Below are 19,639 nucleotides of genomic sequence, written 5' to 3' on the forward strand. Positions count from 1 at the left end.
TGAGAAGAGCCTGATGAGACTGTCTCATTTTTGACCAGCTACTACAAGAGTTGCAGCCCTGCCAGGGAGCACAGCCAAGCAGCAGGGATCTGGGCATGAGAGAGGGTAAGAGAGACACAGCTGCCTGCTGGGCTCTTTCTATGGGCAATGAATTATTTTAGTCTCGACACTATGAAGGAACACTTTTCTTTAAAGAGCTGCTTCCACAGGCTTCATTTAAACCCATAGTCCCTGCCTCACTTCTTCAGGAAGAGATTCAGAGTTTAAATCTGGTTGCAAAGTCTCACTGTTTAAAGGCTGTCAGGTACTATGCCATCAAGCTGCAAGACTTACAAGAAGAATTTTCCACTAAGCATAGTTAGGCAAGATTTGGATTCTTCTTCCGTGCTTTGAAAATACTGTGCACCTGACTTCAATTTCACTCTGTATCCATACATCACACCTTTTGAATGAAAGAGAACCAAAAAATGTTGTGTTTGGGTAAAGATGGCTTTTGTTCTAACCATTTTGCAAAATCAGTGCATTTTGTGTATACTTTCTACAGGATGACAAACTATTAATTATATTAGTAGTATTTTTTGAGAGATTATTCCTCATTTTAAAACATCCCAAGTTCAACAGCTAACACCCTAACATCAGTAACTGCTCTAACCATGAGCTTCTGCACATTCTAACACACTGATAGCAGGAGTTGGAACAATGTGAAGAAACACAGAAAAGCCCTCAGATCACTGGGGCTAAAGATGGAAATAACAGGCATGAAAGCCAAAACAAAACCCATGGAAGGACGGATTAAGCTTTTGCCATGAAGTCTTCAGACCTGAAGTTCCGTGACAACAAAAATTCAGTGTTGTTGGCATCCACTTTGGTTTCATAACATGTACATACCTTAAGGCTTAAACACCTCACTTGACCTATATTGCTAAATTAGACTTGAGCTTATTACTGAAAACAAAACCAGAAGAGAAAACCTCTGAAAACAGAGGTTCCCAACTCCTAGGAATATGATTTCCGGGGAGTTGGGAGTTTTATGTCTTTTATCCTTTAAGGACTTGGATTATTTTTCTCCCCCAGCTCTAGCAAATAAGCACAAAAGTGAAATAATACAGCAAAGAACAACAGGAAGATTCTGATCTATTGTTGTTAAGAAGTTTTCACTTAACCAGTCATATGGATGAATTTACACAGAGGACTTTTCTCAGAAGATGATTTGTAGCTGAGCACCTGGAGAAAATAGTTTGTATCTGGCAGAGATAAAGAACTTTTTTTCTAATAAGAAATGAAGCAAGAAGCCTGAAGAAGATTTATGTGATCTTCTCACTCAGAGTCAGCATCCTGGAAGAAGAAAATCAGATAAAATATAGCAGCGGTTAGATATGTACAGCAATGGAGGGAAAAATCAATATGAATATTAGCAAAAAGATGTGTGATATGAATAAGCAAGAGGGTTCTGCATAATCCAGTTTGGGAACTGAGTGCTGTCAAGAAGGAACAAGGGATATACTTGGCAACACAAGGGATAGACAGGCAACACTGCCCACAGAGTGGGCAGCAGCCTGGTAGACTTGGCTCAATGCTGCAGACGCTGCAAGGGCTGCAGCAAAGCGAGGGGATTGCAGTCGCTGCTGCAGCAGGATTTTTACAAGTGTGCACTGCTCAGAAGAGATGAAAGTGTGGGACTAACTCAAGGATTTGTTTGTTGCTTCAGGGCCACAGATCTGATGTTCAGCATGTTTCCCTCTTTAACATGTAAGGTTTCTGAGCAGTACAGGCTGCTTCGTGTGGAGGCTGCAGTACTGCTGCTTCAGCGACCTGCTGAGGGAAGGAAAGGGCAGAGCTGAATCCTCCCAAGCCAAGTGTGCCAATACGCGGCTGCAAGGCTCACAGCAGGAGGCTGCAAGCAGCACTTCCAAGGTCCTCTCTGTACGTGGGAGCAAGAAGAACGTTTGTCACACCCCTGCAAAACCTGCAAGTAGGTGACCCTGCCTCTACTAATGCTGTCCCCAGCCACTCCCACCACTGCTGCCTTTGGGGTAGAGTTGCTGCAGAGCAGGCTGGCAGCAGCCAGGAATAGCTCCACTGCTCTGGCTGCATCATCACTGTTCTTCTGGAGCACTTTTTCCTTTTGTTGGCTTTCTGTCTACCCCAGCACAGAGTTCAGGATGTTGTTTCACCTACAAAACTCTGCTCGAGCTGTTCCCAGCACTGCTGTGAGTTATGTAGCTGCCAGTAGATCACTGCTCTGCATCAGCATGTGCCAGTGGAGGGGCCCTAGCTCCTCAGGAGACACATTCTGCACAGCCTGCCAGTACATTTTTTCTCATTTTCTCCTCTTTGTGTTCTGTGAGCAGTCACAACACTGATTTTCATACACACTCCTGTGCCACTCATCACCCTCCTCATAATACCATGCCAGTGTGTTCATCCACTCACCTCCAAGCAGCTTTTCCTGGCTTAGCTCTGCTGCTTGGTGTCCAACCCAGTAAAGGACATAGAATTGTAGAAAGGAAGGGGTTGGAAGGGACCTCCAGAGATCAGGTCCAACCTCCCTGCCTAAGCAGGATCACCTAGGGCAGGACATATAGGAACACATCCAGACAAGTCTTGAAAGTCTATAGAGAAGGAGAATCCGCATCCTTTCTGGACCTCAGTGGAAATACTTCTCTTGACCTAAGTGGGCTTTGGAACAAGCCTGGTGTAATTTGAAGGAGAGGGTCTTCGGCAGCCCATTTGAAGCCAGTCATGACAGTCCCATCACCTTAAGGGGAAAGTAGTGTGCACTCCAAGAGGGTTGTCTGCTCTTCTCTTACTTGTCGTGTCCCTTCACACTTGTTTCTTCTGACTTGCTGTAACTACTTATGAGGGGCAGAACCAGCAGAATCAGCCATAAGATGCAGGTGTGTGCCTGCAGCTTGTTCTGGGAACAGGAGGGTGTGGTGTGGCACTGTGTGGAGCAGAAAGAAAACTTGCAAGCAGGACTGGTAAAAATGTGCCTTTACATTAGCTATGTAATTTAGACACTTGATCCTAGATGTGGAAACCAGGTTTTCTGAGTGGATGCAGCATGTGAGTGCACAGTGCCCATCATGGTGGCCTCAAGTCTAACTTAGAAATAGAGTAAATGCTGGTACTGCTCTTGAGATTAAATAAAGGATGAGCTATTGTTTCACAGTGAGATGATGAGAATATTTGGCAGCCTTGGGGCTTGGATGACATCAGTTTTGACTTTCAAAATCAAACTGCCACCTCGTGGTACAGTGAAGGAGATGCTTGTAGGAAATCAAGGATAGCAAAAATACAGACATGGAATAAAAAGTGATCCCAGGATGTTAGGGGTTGAAGGGACCTCTGGAGATCTTTGAGTCCAAACCCACTGCCAGCGCAGGACCACAGAATCTAGCGCAGGTTGCACGGGAACACATCCAGACAGGGCTTGAATTGAAAGTCTCAAGAGAAGGAGAGTCCACAACCTCTCTGGGGAGCCTGTTCCAGTGCTCTGTGACCCTTACAGTAAAGAAGTTCTTCCTCATGTTGAAGTGGAACTTCCTGTGCTGTAGTTTACATCCATTGCCCCTTGTCCTATCACAGGGCACAAGGAGCAGAGTCTGTCCCTTCCTTCCTGACACCCAGCCTTCAGATATTTATAGACATTTATTAGATCCCTTCTCAATCTTCTCCTCTTTGCCCAGCCAATGACTTAAGAGTATTTATCTATTCTTAAGTATGTTTGGACTATAGTTCAGGCAATTTAATAAAAATTCTTATGTTGTGCTTTAAAAGCATTTCTTCATTCTTATCTGTTACTGTACTGAAGCCACCAGTGCATTCACCTGAGTAGGTTTTTCAAGATGAGATCCAAATGCAGCTTACAGGAAAACACAAACTACAAAGACTACAGCTATCTGTAATTGTTTCCTTTCTCTTTTTTAAGCTCATTCATGTCAAGAAAAATTTCTATGGGAGGCAGAACAGGGCTACAGAAATTGCTGAAGGGGAGCAAGTCGGAGTGCATCATCTGGTCTGAGGTTCTTGTGCACACTCTTGGAGTATGATGGATGTAAGGTAATTTTAATCAGCTTTCTCTTCCACTGTGGGCTGAGCTGTCACAGATTACTTCACCTTGCTTGTCAACCAAGAGCAAGCACAACAGATCAGCAGATGTGCAGTAATCTATTACAGCAATGTGCTTCTGCATCTCAACCTCCAAGCAGCAGACTAGCATGGAGACATACTGGCATGATTCCTTCAGCTAGATTGAATATCCTTGGTTCATCTAATGTGATTTCTGAAAGATGATAGATGGAAATCTAGTCCATTTCAAACTGAAGAATGTACCTGAGGTGAACAACTGATTGCAGTCAGGCCAGTGTGTTGTGCATTCATGACTCTTCAGGAATATAATGGTTTAAAAAACAAGGTGCAGGTAACAAGAAGCCCATGAGTTCTGGACTTCATGTTTTGTTCATCTGCTTGTGCCAGACAAGGCTTAACACTTTTTGTTAAAGTATGAAATGGAGTCATTCACTACTTACAGTAACAAAGCAAGAGGGAGGCAGTCATGCAGGAAGGAATGGAAGCACATGGAGAGCCTGATGCTGACTCTTAAGTGAGCCTAGAAAGACCCAGATGAGCTTCCTGGGACCTATAACAACAGGACAGACAATTTTCCACTCCCCTCTACCTGTTACAAAGTACTTTTTATATTCTTCATCTAAAAATACATAAGTAGAAGGAACTCAGAAATGTCACAGTTCTGCGTGAGCTGCTGTTCTGTAACATCTTACCTTAGCACTGGCTCAAGGAGAGAGCTGGTGAGCATTTCCGTGGACAGGGGTCCTCCAGGTCCTCATGGGGCTTGGCTCATGGAAACCCTATGAGCTCAAGGGCTACTTCAACTTCTAGTATCATGTAGCCACAGCCAAACTCCCAGGAAGGTTGTGGTGGCGTCCTTTGCTAGGTGATTTAAATCAAGGGTGGATAGTCACCTTCTAGCTAAGGTCTCATCCAGCAGCCCAAGTAGGTGTAGGTGTGAACCACTTTTATGCTAGCCATGTGTGGGTTTATGTCTTCACAGCCTGCTGTCAACACAGGGACAGAACTGGCAAAGACAGAAGGAAAAGGGAGGGAGGGGGAAGTGTTCAGTGGGTGATGGGGTTGTGAAAGAGAAAGTCTGAATTTAGATGAAAGGTAGTCAGGGGAAGGAGAAGAGCCCATGAGTCAACGCAGCCTCCAGTGCTTGCACCCAAGTTAATTCACATGTAAGCCTGCTGTACCCCATAACATGACTGTACAGCTCTGCAGACCCTTCATCCCAGCATTTCTCCTTCCGAGGAGCACTGAGCACACTAGAGACATCCTGCTGATGAGGGTGTTATGCAGGAGGTCAGTCTAGACCAATGCAATGATCCCTTGAGGCTTTACCGATCAGGGTAGGTGTGAGACCTGTGTGTTGGGGAGCTCTTGTAGAGGCCTGCCTGATAGCTGGAGGAATGAAACCAGGACCAACATACTGAATGCTGTCCTGGGGAAGAGTGAGCTATCTCCCACAGGAAGAATCATAGAATCAACCAGGTTGGAAGAGACCTCCAAGATCATCCAGTCCAACCGATCACCCAGCCCTATCCAATCAACTAGACCGTGGCACTAAGTGCCTCATCCAGTCTCCTCCTGAACGTCTCCAGGGATGGTGACTCCACCACCTCCCTGGGCAGCACATTCCAACCTCTAACAACTCTCTCTGTGAAGAACTTTCTCCTCACCTCCAGCCTAAACTTCCCCTGGTGCAGCTTGAGACTGTGTCCTCTTGTTCTGGTGCTGGTTGCCTGGGAGAAGAGCCCAACCCCCTCCTGGCTACAACCTCCCTTCAGGTAGTTGTAGACAGCAATGAGGTCACCCTTGAGCCTCCTCTTCTCCAGGCTAAACAGTCCCAGCTCCCTCAGCCTCTCCTCATAGGGTTTGTGTTCCAGGCCCCTCACCAGCTTCGCTGCCCTTCTCTGGACACGTTCCAGTACCTCAAATGCCTTGGGGATTTATTATTTTTCTGAAATGCATTAGTTAAAGGCATCTGCAGGTGGAGCATCACATCCTATTGCAGTCAATAAATCAGCAATGATAACTATGAAAGGAAATGTGAGTGCTTCTCCAGCTGAGAAATAGCACCTGGGACTAGTGTCTTTTAATGGAAGTGTGTGGCAGGAGCAGAGGGTAACCGTGAGGTTGATGAAGCTTAATGTGTATAAAGCCCACGGAGATAACTCTGATTTTGGTGTTATTGCTAGCATGTCTGCCCTCACTTTCATAAAAAGAGTGTGGTGATATCTAAGTGTGGCATTTCAGTGCCTGAAATGCTCCTCATATAAATAGAACAAGCAGATCAGCATGACTGAGTGATAAAATTACCTTCTGGTCTTCAGGAACTTCAGCATGCAACTGTGCTATAGGAACCTCAGTGTACCCCTCTTCACAGCACAAACAAATACGTCTAGAAATGGATCTGGAGAAGACATACAAAGAGGGAGAGAATATGGAGGGGAAAATTACTCGAGCTGCAGCTGCAAAGTTGGTGAAAAAGGCTTTTCTTGAAGCCCTGAAGTCCAATGACTTTGAAACACTGGAAGAGCTCTTGAGCCAAAAGAAAATAGACGTGGACACGGTGTTTGAAGTGGAAGATGAAAACCTGATTCTGGCATCCTACAAACAAGGTAAATGTGGCAGCATTCCTCAGCCAGAAAGTAGGTGGGTTTGAGTGGTTTTCAAGAAACTGTGGCCTTTTATCTCTTCTGAAGCTGCAATGTAAGCTGTCATAGGCAGTAACATCTCAGTAGGTTCATAGAGCCACAGTCACCTCAGTAGGGCACCTTATCACCTGTACCTGCTGGACTTTGTGGAAGGCAGGCCAGGGAACAGCCTGAACAGCTGAACAGGCAGCTGTTGCAGCTTCAGGGGAGAACAGAAAGAGGAATCCTTTGTCATTTCATCACAGAGAGCTGGAGTGCAAAGCCTGGAATAGAAATGTGTAGACTAAGAGTGGTACACACATTTCTTGCATGTACCCAGCCACATGTACAGACCAGTCAGAAACCTAAAATACTCAGTGCCTTCCATTTTCGGTTTACAGTAGTAGTAGACTGAATTCTCCCTAGCTCAGGAGAGCTAAGGAAATCCTGTGGACCTTGGATGTTGCTGGATGGGAGGAGATTTAATTTTCAAGCTAACAGAAAGTGAGAATGTGCTGGCTTATCAAAACAGGAAAAATCATCTGGAAAACCCTAACCAGAAAAGACATCTCTTTTGGAGTGTAGAAAACCCAGGCCAGTTCTCAGCCAGACACTGGCTGAATTTCCAAAAACTTAAAACAATAAACCAAGTTTGGTCCCTGCTAAAATCAACACACTTCGTGAGACACTTGATGACAGACTCTTAGTGTGTAACTAGAAAACAGTAATGAACAGCCTCTGCCAGAAGTTAATCCTATGTGCAGATAAACACCTCCAGTGCCAGCAGCACAGCAAATGCACTTTCTTTTCTGTGGCATAGAAGGAACAACATCCCACCTCTTCTTTTCTGTGTTTCCCTCTTATTTAATCAATGGCTCCTGTTCTTTTGATTTCATTAGGCTGAGGGTGATGCAGTCTTAGGATCATAGAATGGTTTGGGTTGGAATGGACCTTAAAGATCATCTAGTCCCATGGGCAGGTACACCTTCCACTAGACCAGGTTGTTCAAGGCCTTGTCCAGCCTGGCCTTGAACACCTCTAGGGAGGGGGCATCCACAACCTCACTAGGCAACCTGTCATGATGTACTTCCCTTCAGGACAGTGTCTGTTCTGAATGTATCTTAACATACCCTTTCTTCTGTCCTCAGCAGGCTGAGCTGCATTCAGGTTGTGGTTTGAGACTACAGGTTAAGGCACAGATTTTTAACTGTAGATCATTTGGCTGCAAGCATTAATCTGTCTAGTCTGAAGAAGTCTTTCCTTTCTCCGAAAAGTAGAGAGGTAAATGCACCCTGTGGCTTAAATCACAGCAGTATATTCATTTTTTCTGAAAGGCAGGAGGCACTCTACCCTATTTTTATTCTGATTCCCAGGTAACTATGATATGAGACAGGAATGCCCTTGAGGAGAGAGAGTGGGACAAAAATTAGGACCCACCATTCAAACAGTCTGAGGTTTGCCACAGCCCTAAGTGATGAAGTGGAAAAGAGATGCTATGGGTGACAGAGTAGCTTTGCTTCCTCTCTTTCAAAGAGGCTGAGAGCTCCCAAGGACACTGACCTTGTGTGTGTGCCATGGCTTTCTCATGTTTCCACCTAAAAAACAGGCAAGCTGAATGAGGCCTCCCATAGATTCCATGTCTGTTTCCTGCTCAGTGCCTGGTTCCTGTTCCTTGGGCTGAGATATCTGTGGTTTTGGACAGAGGACATGGAGATGAACCCTCAGGATATCTGAGCCCAGCTCACCTGCAGCAGCACTTGCAAAGAAATAAATGGTAGTCTCAATCAAGAAAATTATGGGTATGTAAAGTGATAACAGCTTTTGAGGATCACTTTCCTGCTGTCATGTATCATTAAAAGAGGCAGAGATGTGGTGCTGAGGGACATGGTTTAACACCAGATTTGTCAGAGTTAGAGAATGGTTGGACTGGATAATCTTAAAGGTCTTTTCCAAGCAAAATAATTCTATGAATCTATGGCTCACATCTGACCATAAATGTGAGGGCCTGGTTTTTGTAGGGTAAGCCAGCAGTGCTCCACAGCTTGCAGGTAACAAGGAGGAATATTGCACATGAATTTGGACAGAGAGATGACTTAGGAAACTTGTTCTGCTATATGTATGGACTCTGGGAAATAGCCCAGTTCTTTGTGCCCAGTTTGGGGGCATAAGATGAAAAAGTTACTGCACCAGAGTTGCCAGCATAGCCTGTATAGTCAGCAAGTTGAGAGAGGGTTGAGCAGCTGCAGAGCAGCCTGGCACCCTACTTGGACACTCAGGTGCCTCAGAGCTGTCTGCTGTAGTCATTTGTGGCATGGATTCCATGGGGACTGGGTTTGTTAGTCCCCAAAATGTAGTCCTAGAGTGGATGTCATGGTCTGTTTCTCACCCGTGACATCTCACACTCTGGTAGTACTAAAGTGTTTATGTTGGTCAGCAACAAGTCCCTGCAGGCATGCTGGAGCAGGAGGTGCTGCTGCTCTCACGATTGTCCATTTTATATCTGGAACCTTCCAGTGGAAATCGAGTCGTACCAGAACTGCATTGCTGGCATCTATCTCAGAATGTACTTGCAATTTAACTAGGAGGGAAGAAAAACTTGAATATAAGTTTCTTCCTGCCCCCAGCACTTTGTTTCTATCTCTCTTTTCCCTTCCTTTCTATCTTCTTTCTGTCCAATACAACACACATTAATACTGTAAAAACCTGTACTATATGATATTAAGGTAAAAAAATGATAGACAAGTAGAGATTGTAAAATGAAGGTCTGGATTAATTTGACCTCATTATGCATCTTTACCACATTTTCTATGTCCTTTACATGATAACAGTATTCAACCAGGCATTCATCCAAGGAAAAACAGATAAATCAAACCCTGAAATTTTTATGGGCACATTCTAGCTAAGAAGCAGCTTCTGTACCTAAAGAAAATCAAAAAGAGACAAGAAATTTTAAACTTCTTCTGCCCTTCTGCACATTATTATTATTTTTATGGTTTACTTTTAAAAAATAACTTATTACAGTAATCACTTGTGAGACTGTCTCTGTGCAGTCATTAAGCATGTAGTCCTATTTTGGGGACAAATATTTAAGTGTTACTTGGCCTTACACCTTACCCTAACCCTAACCCTAACCCTAACCCTACACCTGTAAGGCCAAGTAAGTGGGAAAAAAAAAAAGATCACAGTGAAATTTTCAGAAAAGAGTTCAAACATTTTGGAGTCAAATTTAATTGTCACTATGGTATTTGGTTCTCCAACCTAATTTACATCATCATCCAAAGCCCTCACTCCATACTCCTCAGGGGCAGCAGTTGCCAGGAGGTCTGTGACACAGCTGCAGCCACGTTGCCAGTGGTCATCTATGTTCGATTCATCAGTGGAGGTCTAAGTCTAGCCCCTGACATGCAAGATCCTGCCATCTCCCATGCAGAAACAGCAGGATGAGCTCTCTGGCTGAAGTAAATACTGCCTTATTATTCCATTGCCGCCTCTGTTCAGCTATTGGCAGGCTGAAGATCCCATTTCCCCCATATTTTTTAGCTGATGGCATTTCAAATGCTCTAAGCAGATTTTTTATCTTGTCTGCACAGGTCACAAGAAAAACAAAAGCTGCTTTCAGAGTACATCTACACAGGAATTATCTCTCCAAAAGGCAGGCTATTCATTGCATGTAGTGAAAGTGCTTAATGAAAATGAAGTTATGCTTGAGAGAACTTGGTGTACACTAAGCTGTAGCTGGTGAAAAACGACAGTAAATTAAAACAAAACTCCAACTCTTCCTTCCCCCTCAATTATTCTCAGCAGGTGGATAGTCCAAAGACAAGTCCTTGCCAAGGATGGTAACACATTTTCTCTTTGTATAGGGTACTGGCTGCCTAGCTACAAATTAAAAATATCCTGGGCAACTGGACTTCATCTAGCTGTCATGTATGGACATCTGGAGAGCCTTTTGGTCCTCCTCAGTCACAAAGCCACAATCAACTGCCGGCCCAACGGGAAAGCTGCGATCCACATCGCGTGTGAAATGGCCAATGTGGAGTGTCTCAAGATCCTCTGTAACCATGGAGCTAAGCTCAACTGCTTTTCAATGAGTGGGCAGGCACCCTTGCACTTCTGTACAACACGAACCTCCATGCCTTGTGCCCAGCAGCTGCTCTGGAGAGGTAAGGGGAAGCTCTGGAGCGTCTCTCATGGCCTGTCCAGAGACAGTGGCCATGGTCTGTGGTTTCTCTTAGGAAGCATTTTGTCAAAGTCCATGTGTATTTGTCCCTTCCATCCACAGCTGACTGCATTTCCCCATCTCTTTCATGAGAGGAAGTTTCTCTGATTATGATTCCTCTCCCTATGTGTCCTTCCTGGCCACTAGCCCTTACACCTTACACCATGATTGTTTCGTGTTTCAGTGCCTCCAGCTGACTGCCTGGTCAGTCCCTCAGCAGAAGAACTCCTCTCAATCAGGGAGTTTCTATTTCTCTACTTCTTTTCTTCATCCAGGTTTACTATTCAAGTATTCTCAAGTGGAAGTACACCCCTCTCTTCTTGATCAAATTTCCTTGGTCTCAGTACAATTATTCTAACCACTTATTTTTTGAGACCTGACCTTGGAAAACTGGACGTAGTTTTCCATACCATGTCTTCATTTGTCAGCAGCCCAACTCCTGCATCTATGTAGGGACTGTAAAAAGGCTATTATATAAGGGTAAAAGGGTTTTGTTTTCCCAAAGACAGACACATTATGCTGCTGGTCCTCTAGCAAATGAAGATGTAATTCCTGGATAAATATATTGGTGTTGCACACCATTTCCTTAACACAAGGGCAAAGTCCTTCTGACTCAGGACACAGGAAAAGACAGACATAAAAGGTACAGTAAGGTCAGGTAGTTGAAGTCTTCATCAATAGACAGATTTCCCTATTGATCACACATTGCCATGGCAAATGTAAGTGCTTCTGAGGGTTTGAGTTTTTTTGCTACATGTGTTGTTATTGAAGGCTTTTCCTGAGATGCTTTGCAATCCTGAATGAATAACCACATTGCTTTTCTTCTGATGGAAAGATACATAGTGTTTGGGTTGGTAGAAAGGAAAATAAATGCTGCTACTAGTATCCTGCCCAAAGTAAACAGGCATGACTGCAGGAGTTCAATTTACTACAGTGAACAGGCTAGAAAGTCAAATCTACTCTTAGACAATATAGCATGGAATGAATGCAAATGAAAGGAAGGATTCTTGTAGGCTTTCTCCACCCACCCATCAGAATCATAGAATTGTTTAGGTTGGAAAAGGCTTCTAAGATCATTGAGTCTGACTGTCAACCCACACCACCCTGGCCATTAAACCATATCCCAAACTGCCAAGTCTACATGTTTTTTTCAACACCTCTAGGGATGAGGACTCAACCAACCTCCCTGGGAAGCCTGTTTCAGGGTTTGACAACCCTTTTGGTCAAGAAGTTTCTTCTAATCGCTAATCTTAACCTCCCCTGGGGCAACTTGAAGCCCTTTCCTCTCATCCTGTCACTTGTTACTAGGGAGAACAAACCACCACCTCCTTTCAGGGAGTTGTAGAGAACAGTGAGATCTTCCCTCAGCTTTCTTTTCTCCAGACTAGACAATCCAAGTCCCCTTAGCCTCTCCTCACCAGCCCTGTTCTTCAGACATTTCACCAGCTTTGTTGCCCTTCTCTGTACCTGCTCCAGCGCCTCAATGTGCTTGGAATCAGGGGCCCAAAACTGAATCCAGTACTTGAGGTGTGGCCTCACCAGTGCTGAGTACAGGTGGAATAATACTAGTAATAATAATTTACAAACCACCCTTCTTCTCAAGGTACTTGGGAAACTCCTGTCTCCATCTGAGCTGAACCTCAAGACCAGATGAAATGGGAATGGTCTGGAGCAAAACATGGCAGGTGCACGCACACACACACACACACACACACACACACAGCAGCACTACCAAAAGCCAAAACCAGGGGTTTGGTTCCTGTACCAAAGTTTTCAAGATGCATCTCCCACTCTGCCATCTCCACTCAGTGCTGTCACTCTGGGTCAATTCAGGTAAATGCAGTTTAACCACTTCTGATCTGGGCAACTCGCCAGCCAAGCAAAGCTGAGCCTGTGTCAATTTACCACCTCCAACTTAGATTGATGATACTCTCATGCACATCTGACATGACTAACACTCCACATGGCTTAACAGCATTAGCACTCAGGTTTTCCAGCCCAGAGCCAATTCTTGACTTCGCTTCCTCCTTCCTAATCCTTACATCTCGGTCTTAGTGTGACTTTGGCCATGCAAGGGCTTTTGTGAGCCTGGACAGAAGAAGGAACTAATGGAGAGAGCCTAGCAGAGATTCACTAAGATGATGAGGGGACTGGAAGATCTGCTTTGTGAGGAGAGGCTGAGAGAGATGGGACTGTTTAACCTGGAGAAGAGACTGAGGGGGGTCTTATTAGTGCTAATCAGTATCTAAAGAGTGAGTGTCAGGAGGATGGAGACAGACTCTTCTCAGTGGTGGCCAGTGGCAGGACAAAGGGCAATGGACACAAACTGGAACACAAGAGGTCCCACCTAAACATAAACTTCTTCACTTTGAGGGTGGCAAAGCACTGGACCAGGCCAGACTGTGGAGTCTCCATCTCTGGAGGTATTCAACCTGGGTGTGTCCTTGTTGGATTTACTCTAGGTGATCCTGCTCTGTCAGGCAGGTTGGACCAAATGATCTCCAGAGCTCCCTTCCAACCCCCACCCAGGCTGTGACTTCATGAGGCCTGGCCACACTGCTTGCACCTGCTCTTGCACCAGTGCTTTTACTGTCACTTTGCCAAGGTCTCAGCTTCAAAGAGCCTGGGGCAGGGCCGGGGGGGTGAGGAGTGAAGGCACCGCCGCACGCAGGCCAGCGCCGGGCGGGCGGAGGACTCCGGGCCTGCCGCACGCAGGCCAGCGCCGGTGGTGGCCTGCAGGGGCCCGGTGCTCAGGGCCTGCCGCGCCGTGTCCCCGCCTCGCTGCCCACTAGATGGTGCTGTTGCTTCAGCTGCGGCAGCCGCTCGGCACAAATGGAGATGAACAACATGAAAACAGGCCCCCGATCCTCGGCAGGTGATGCAAGGTTTGGGGTTTTTTGTTATCACCTATGGATCGATCAGAAAATGTCCTTTCTCTCAGGCCTGCAGTTACTGAGATGCTGCAGGAAGCATTCTCAGGATTTGAGCTGAGCGAGGGGCAAAGCTCTCCTTTTTCTTTTGGTTCTTGATTTATATGAAAAAGCACTTTGCACAGAGATTGGGACCTGCACGCTGCCCCAAAACAGTGTTCAGATAAGCTCTTCTGCCAGCTGGGGGTCAAGCTCTCACATCTGAAGCTTGATTCAAGAACCTGAAGTTTCTACAGGTTTCCTGGAGGCCTAAGAAACACAAGAACCCACACCTCCAGTTGTTTGAGTTTCCATGTGTGCCTTTCATGGCAGGTGTCCACCCTCACCTTCTCTTTGAGTAGCAGGGCTCAAGCAGAGAGATGCCTAAACCAGGATTTCATTGCCTTCATCTTTTCCCCATAATCTTTCTTTGGCAGGAGCAAATGTAAACATCAAAACAAATAACCAAGATGAGGAGACTCCTCTGCACACTGTTGCACGTTTGGGTGTCCCAGAGCTCGTGGCCTTTTACGTGGAGCAAGGAGCACAAGTCGACGCCCTCAATGCCTACATGGAGACTCCCCTGGCCTGTGCAGCCTATTGGGCCCTGCACTATAAGGATCAGCTATACAGCCAGGATCACCACCTCATCTGTCGGATGCTTTTAGACTATAAAGCCGAAGTGAATGCTCGTGATGAAGATTTCAAATCACCACTCCACAAAGCTGCCTGGAACTGTGATCATGTCCTGCTGCATATGCTGCTGGAGGCAGGAGCAGAAGCAAACATTATGGATGTCAATGGCTGTGCACCCCTGCAATACATCATAAAAGTCACATCTGTGCGGCCAGCTGCCCAGCCTGACATCTGCTACCAGCTGCTACTGAATCATGGAGCAGCTAGAGTATATCCTCTGCAATTCCACAAGGTTAAGATTGGCTTTGTATATTAGGGATATGAAGAGTGGTGATGTCTTGAACAGGAATGGGACAAGAGATCCAAATCTCAGGGTTTGGTGGTATCTGGATTTGCTGGAATCTTGTAAACTGTGGGCCCAGAATGCCCACATTTGGTTTGTGTGCCAAACTGGTATAAGAGTGGTATCATTTAACCAAAGCAAAATTACAGTTGGTAACGCCAGAAACCAGACCCAGATTCCATTTTTATTCTTAACTAACCCAAACACTGAATACTGGTTCAAGCCTGATTTTTCAGAGCTGATTCACTTTCTCATTTCAGAAAACCTACATGCCTTTGTCAAACCTGGCTCCATACAGGCTTAACTGGGTTATACAAAATGAGTATTTCATGACTTCCACCAAAGAGTGGAGATCAGGCCAGCTGATTCACTTTGTCACTTCTGACCTTTAAAATCTATTCAAATCCATTCAAAATTAAATGTGTCTCAATAAAGCTCAAGCTTATTCCCAGGAAATGTGAGAAATTAAGGGGAAATGCTTGGCCTGGGCTCATAGTTGAGGAAAAGAAAAGAAAGAAAAAAAAAGATAAATAATTACAGGATCCCTCCCAAAGAATTTTGCAGATGTTTATCTGCAAAGCCCAAAGCTCTGTCTTATTATATCAGATAACTAAGTAAACTTGCTGAAGCCAGGACTTACTCTCTCTCATCCATTGCCCTGAGCAACATCATGCAGCTCCTCTACTGTATATGTAAAATTTTAACAAGCCAAACAACCAGAATCCTTTGAATAAAATGCCAACTTTTGCTTGTGTCCTCTTGAGCCCAGGATGAGCTGGCCCTGTCTGTAACAGAGCAACACGTTAGTGTCCTAGAGCATGTTTGAGAGCTGGGTCTGGGGTCTCTTACTCCAGCCTCCACCTTTCTTCTGTTGCACAGAGAGGGTCTCCTTTCCAAACCATCATTTGCCACCTGTAAAATAAGTAGGCTTAGCTAGCTAGCTAGCTAGATATCCCAGAGGGATGTTCTGCAGTTCTGTTTTTGTGAAAGCCTGGGGACTGTGTGGGACAAAGCTGTGCATTGTACAGTATGAAATCCTTGCAAAGTGTTAGTCCCTGAATGTGACAACAGTCTTTGGTTTTTTTCCTACTGTGCTGAATTTACTGGGCAGAGAAGTTTCAGAGACCTCATATGGCTTGGAAGCCTTATTTCTGGGCTATGTTATGTCCCAGTCTTCTTTTATATTTTCCTGTAATAATGCATTTTTTATTCATATAATGGCATTTTTTTTTCTGTTCCTGTGCTGCATGACCTGGAGCAAGGACTTGGTGCATGCCTCTGCTTGGTGTCAAGTCACTCAATCCAACTGTAAACAAGTTATCTCCAGATTTGGGTGATAAAGCCCACCCCATCAGCAAGTTACTCTGCTCTGGAGATCCAAGCCAGTATTTCTGTACGGTGTTTTAAAATGCAGGGCTAGCATGGGGGGCTAGCTGTACTTCCACTGAGTAGTGTAGACAGGGCTGGTGTCTTTTGCATCTTCAGCTTTATCCTCTCATGATTCTTTGTGTCCACCTCAGTGCACCACTGCACAGTGCCAAGCATGCAGGCTAGCCCCAGCTTCTTGGTGGTACTCATGGTCTTTGTGCATCCTACCTGCAGGTGCTCCAAGCCTGTCATTCCCACCCCAGAGCTGTGGAGGTTGTTGTCAATACCTATGAACACATCAAATCAACATCTAAGTGGAAAGCAGCCATACCTGATGATGTCTTTGAGGTAAGCTCTTAATGAGTTGTGATAAAGTACAGTCCAAGCTTACTGTTTGTATTCCTTTGGTCACAACAACCCCATGCAATGCTCCAAGCTTGGGGATGAGTGGCTGGAAAGCTGCCTGGCCAAGAAAGACCTGGGAATGTTGATTGAGAGCTGGCTTGAACATGAGCCAGTGTGCCTGGGTGGTCAAGAAGCATCCTGGCCTTCATCAGCAACAGTGTGACCAGTGGGACTAGGGAAGTGATTGACCCCTGTCCTCAACACTGGTGAGGCCATGTGTTGAGGACTGGGTTCAGTTTTGGGCCCACCACTACAGGAAGGACATTGAGGTGCTGGAGCAGGTCCAGAGAAGGGCAACAAAGCTGCAGAAGGGTCTGGAGAACAGGGCTGGTGAGGAGCAGCTGGAGGAACTGGGGTCGCTTAGCCTAGAGAAAAGGAGGCTGAGGGGAGACCTCATGCTCTCTACAACTCCCTGAAAAGAGGTTGGAGCCAGGTGAGCCAGGCCTACTCTTCAGCCTAGTCACAAGTGACAGGAAGAGAGGAAATGGCCTCAAGTTGTACTGGGGAAGTTTAGGTTGGAGATTAGAAGCAACTTCTTGACTGAAAGTGTTGTCAAAACCTAGAACAGGCTCCCTAGGGAGGTGGTTGAATCCCTGTCCCTGGAGGTGTTTCAATGAGGCAGAGAAAGAGAAGAAACTCTCAGAGGATTCAGAATGTTCCACTTCCTCACTTGACAAAAGCCACATCACTGACTGAGCAAAAGACATGTTTGAAAATTCTCATTGCAATGTTATCCCTCGGAGTGCTCGTGGTCAGGGGAGCTGCAGGAGCTCAGCTGTCCCTGCACTCAGCAAGTGCAAAGATTCTGTCTGGGATTGGTCTTCCTGTAAATCTGTCTCTGTGTATATTTATATATATTTTTAAGTCAGATAATATTTTTACAGTGCCATGTTACCCAGGCATGCCTATGTATCTTTAGGTTCTGTTGCATGGGTTGGATTTCTATGGAGCAGGGCTAGTGAGCTGTGGATACAAGGGAGAATTTAAATGGCAAATGAAAGATCGGAGAAGACAAGATATTGTCAGAAGGCAAAATTGTGGGGCCAACTACATGTTTTCACATAATGATGACTTTTATGCAGCAGTCCTCATAGTCCTGATATTCCAGTTTAAGCCTAGGTTTTAATTAATAGTGAGCTTTTCCCCAACTTTCAAATCAGTGCTGAAATTAAGTGTATTAATATCTGATTATCGGTGATGTTTAGGGAACTACATCCATATGATAACACAGAGTTATAGAGCCAGAGGGACTGTGAGAGTTTTTGGGGTTCAGGTTTATTCAGCAAAAAAATTAAATCATTTTGGATGAACACAAAATTAAAAGTTAAAGGTTGTCTTTTCACCTTAGTAACAATGATAACAGTACTCATACTGATAATGTTAATATTGATATTACTGTTGCTGCTGCTGCTGCTGCTGCTGCTGCTACTACTACTACCACCACTACCACTACTACCACCACTACCACTACTACCACCACTACCACTACCACTACTACCACTACTACTTTTCTTCAAATAACAAACTGGAGACATTGAAGGCCAGGTTGGATGGACACTTGAGCAACCTGGTCTAGTGGAAGGTGTCCCTGCCCATTGCAAGGGAGTTGGAGCTAGATGATCTTTAAGGTCCCTTCCAACCCAAACCACAGAATCACACAGAATCACAGAATGTTAGGGGCTGGAAAGGACCTCAAAAGATCATTGTGTTCAACCCCAAACCATTCTAGACTGGATCTTAGGACAAGGATGGTGTTATTCAGGACAAAAGTGTTGTTCTTCAGGGCATAGGTTGCCCAGGGAGGTTGTGGATGGCTTCTCCCTGGGGATGTTTAAGGCCAGGTTGAATGAGGCCTTGAGCAGCTGAGAGTTGAGAGGCGTTGCTGCCCATGGCAGGGATGTTGGAATAGATGATCTCTAAAGTACCCTCCAAACTAAGCCATTCCATGATTCTATGAATCTAAACTGTTGGGACATTCTTATTTGGAAAAAGTTGCCTTATTGCTTTGTTGAGATTTTAATTTTAGTTGTCAAAGCTATTTTCCAAATTTGACATGAAACTGAAGAACATTTCTTGTTGATACATTCTTCTTCATACATAAAAGTGTATCTGAAAATATGTGGAAGCAGGTCTGTCAAGTAGCAAGATCATAAAATAGGGTCAAGTCACATGCAGTCACACATATTTGCCATTTGCTCCTTTTATTCAACACCATTTGCAAGCACCTGCACTTTTCTTCTCGTGTGGATGTGATTTTGTTTATTCTAAAAGATCATTGGAGTGATAAGCAGGACCAAAGGTGCTTTGCTGTTCACAGCCCCAGAGAATTCACCAGTAAGACCAGCATTTTGCTGCCTTGTGGTGAGGTTTAGAGGATAACTCATCCACTTGCACTGCCCCTGAAATGGATGCAGAACCTGTGCAGATCAGGGCTAGCACCACAAAGGAGCACCCACCTCGAACACACCAAACCTAAAGATTCATGGCCTTTAACACTAAATAATTGAGACTTGCATAAAGATTCTGTGCAGGCATTTGGCTGCCCCCGGTGCCTAGTGCTTGATGTGCCTCCAAGGGCCAGGCTGACTGTCTGTGCTTTTTGCCTTGTCCTGCCGAGGGCTGCATGTGGGCAGGGGAGGGAAGGGAAAGAGGCTTACTGCCCTAAAAAGCACTTGTGGTTTTTTACAGCGGCACCAGGATTTCTATGACTCTTTGTTCAATGTGTGCAGCAATTCCCCGCGGTCTCTCATGCACTTATGCAGATGTGCAGTTCGGGAGATACTGTCAGAAAGGTGCCACCGAGGAGTCCCCTTGCTCCCCATCCCCCTCTCCATGAAGAAGTACTTGCTGCTGGAACCAGAAGGAATCATCTACTGAACTGCAGCAGAGCTGCCACTGGCATCTCCCTTCCTAGATCCACGTACCTCTGAGGGGTGCTGGAGATCCAAGCAAAGCCCTGACACAACCTTTCGCTTCTGTACCAGCCTGAGCTGAGCTGGGCTTTACCAGCTCTCCTCAGAGCCTCTCTCTTTTCCTGCATTGA

The 19,639-nt window shown here is 45.3% G+C and overlaps 1 protein-coding gene across 1 annotated transcript; it reads left to right on the forward strand.

Moving 5' to 3' along the window:
• The first annotated feature begins 6,487 nt into the window (after positions 1 to 6,487).
• ASB4 (ankyrin repeat and SOCS box containing 4) lies at positions 6,488 to 19,473 on the forward strand. The gene is made up of 5 exons (XM_054385046.1): positions 6,488 to 6,701; positions 10,580 to 10,879; positions 14,282 to 14,772; positions 16,426 to 16,539; positions 19,285 to 19,473. Exons 1-5 carry the CDS (start codon positions 6,488 to 6,490, stop codon positions 19,471 to 19,473), a joined length of 1,308 nt encoding a protein of 435 aa, XP_054241021.1.
• Positions 19,474 to 19,639: the final 166 nt, after the last annotated feature.

Source organism: Indicator indicator, chromosome 11 (genome assembly GCF_027791375.1).
Source record: "Indicator indicator isolate 239-I01 chromosome 11, UM_Iind_1.1, whole genome shotgun sequence".
In the NCBI taxonomy this organism is placed as follows: Eukaryota; Metazoa; Chordata; class Aves; order Piciformes; family Indicatoridae; genus Indicator; species Indicator indicator.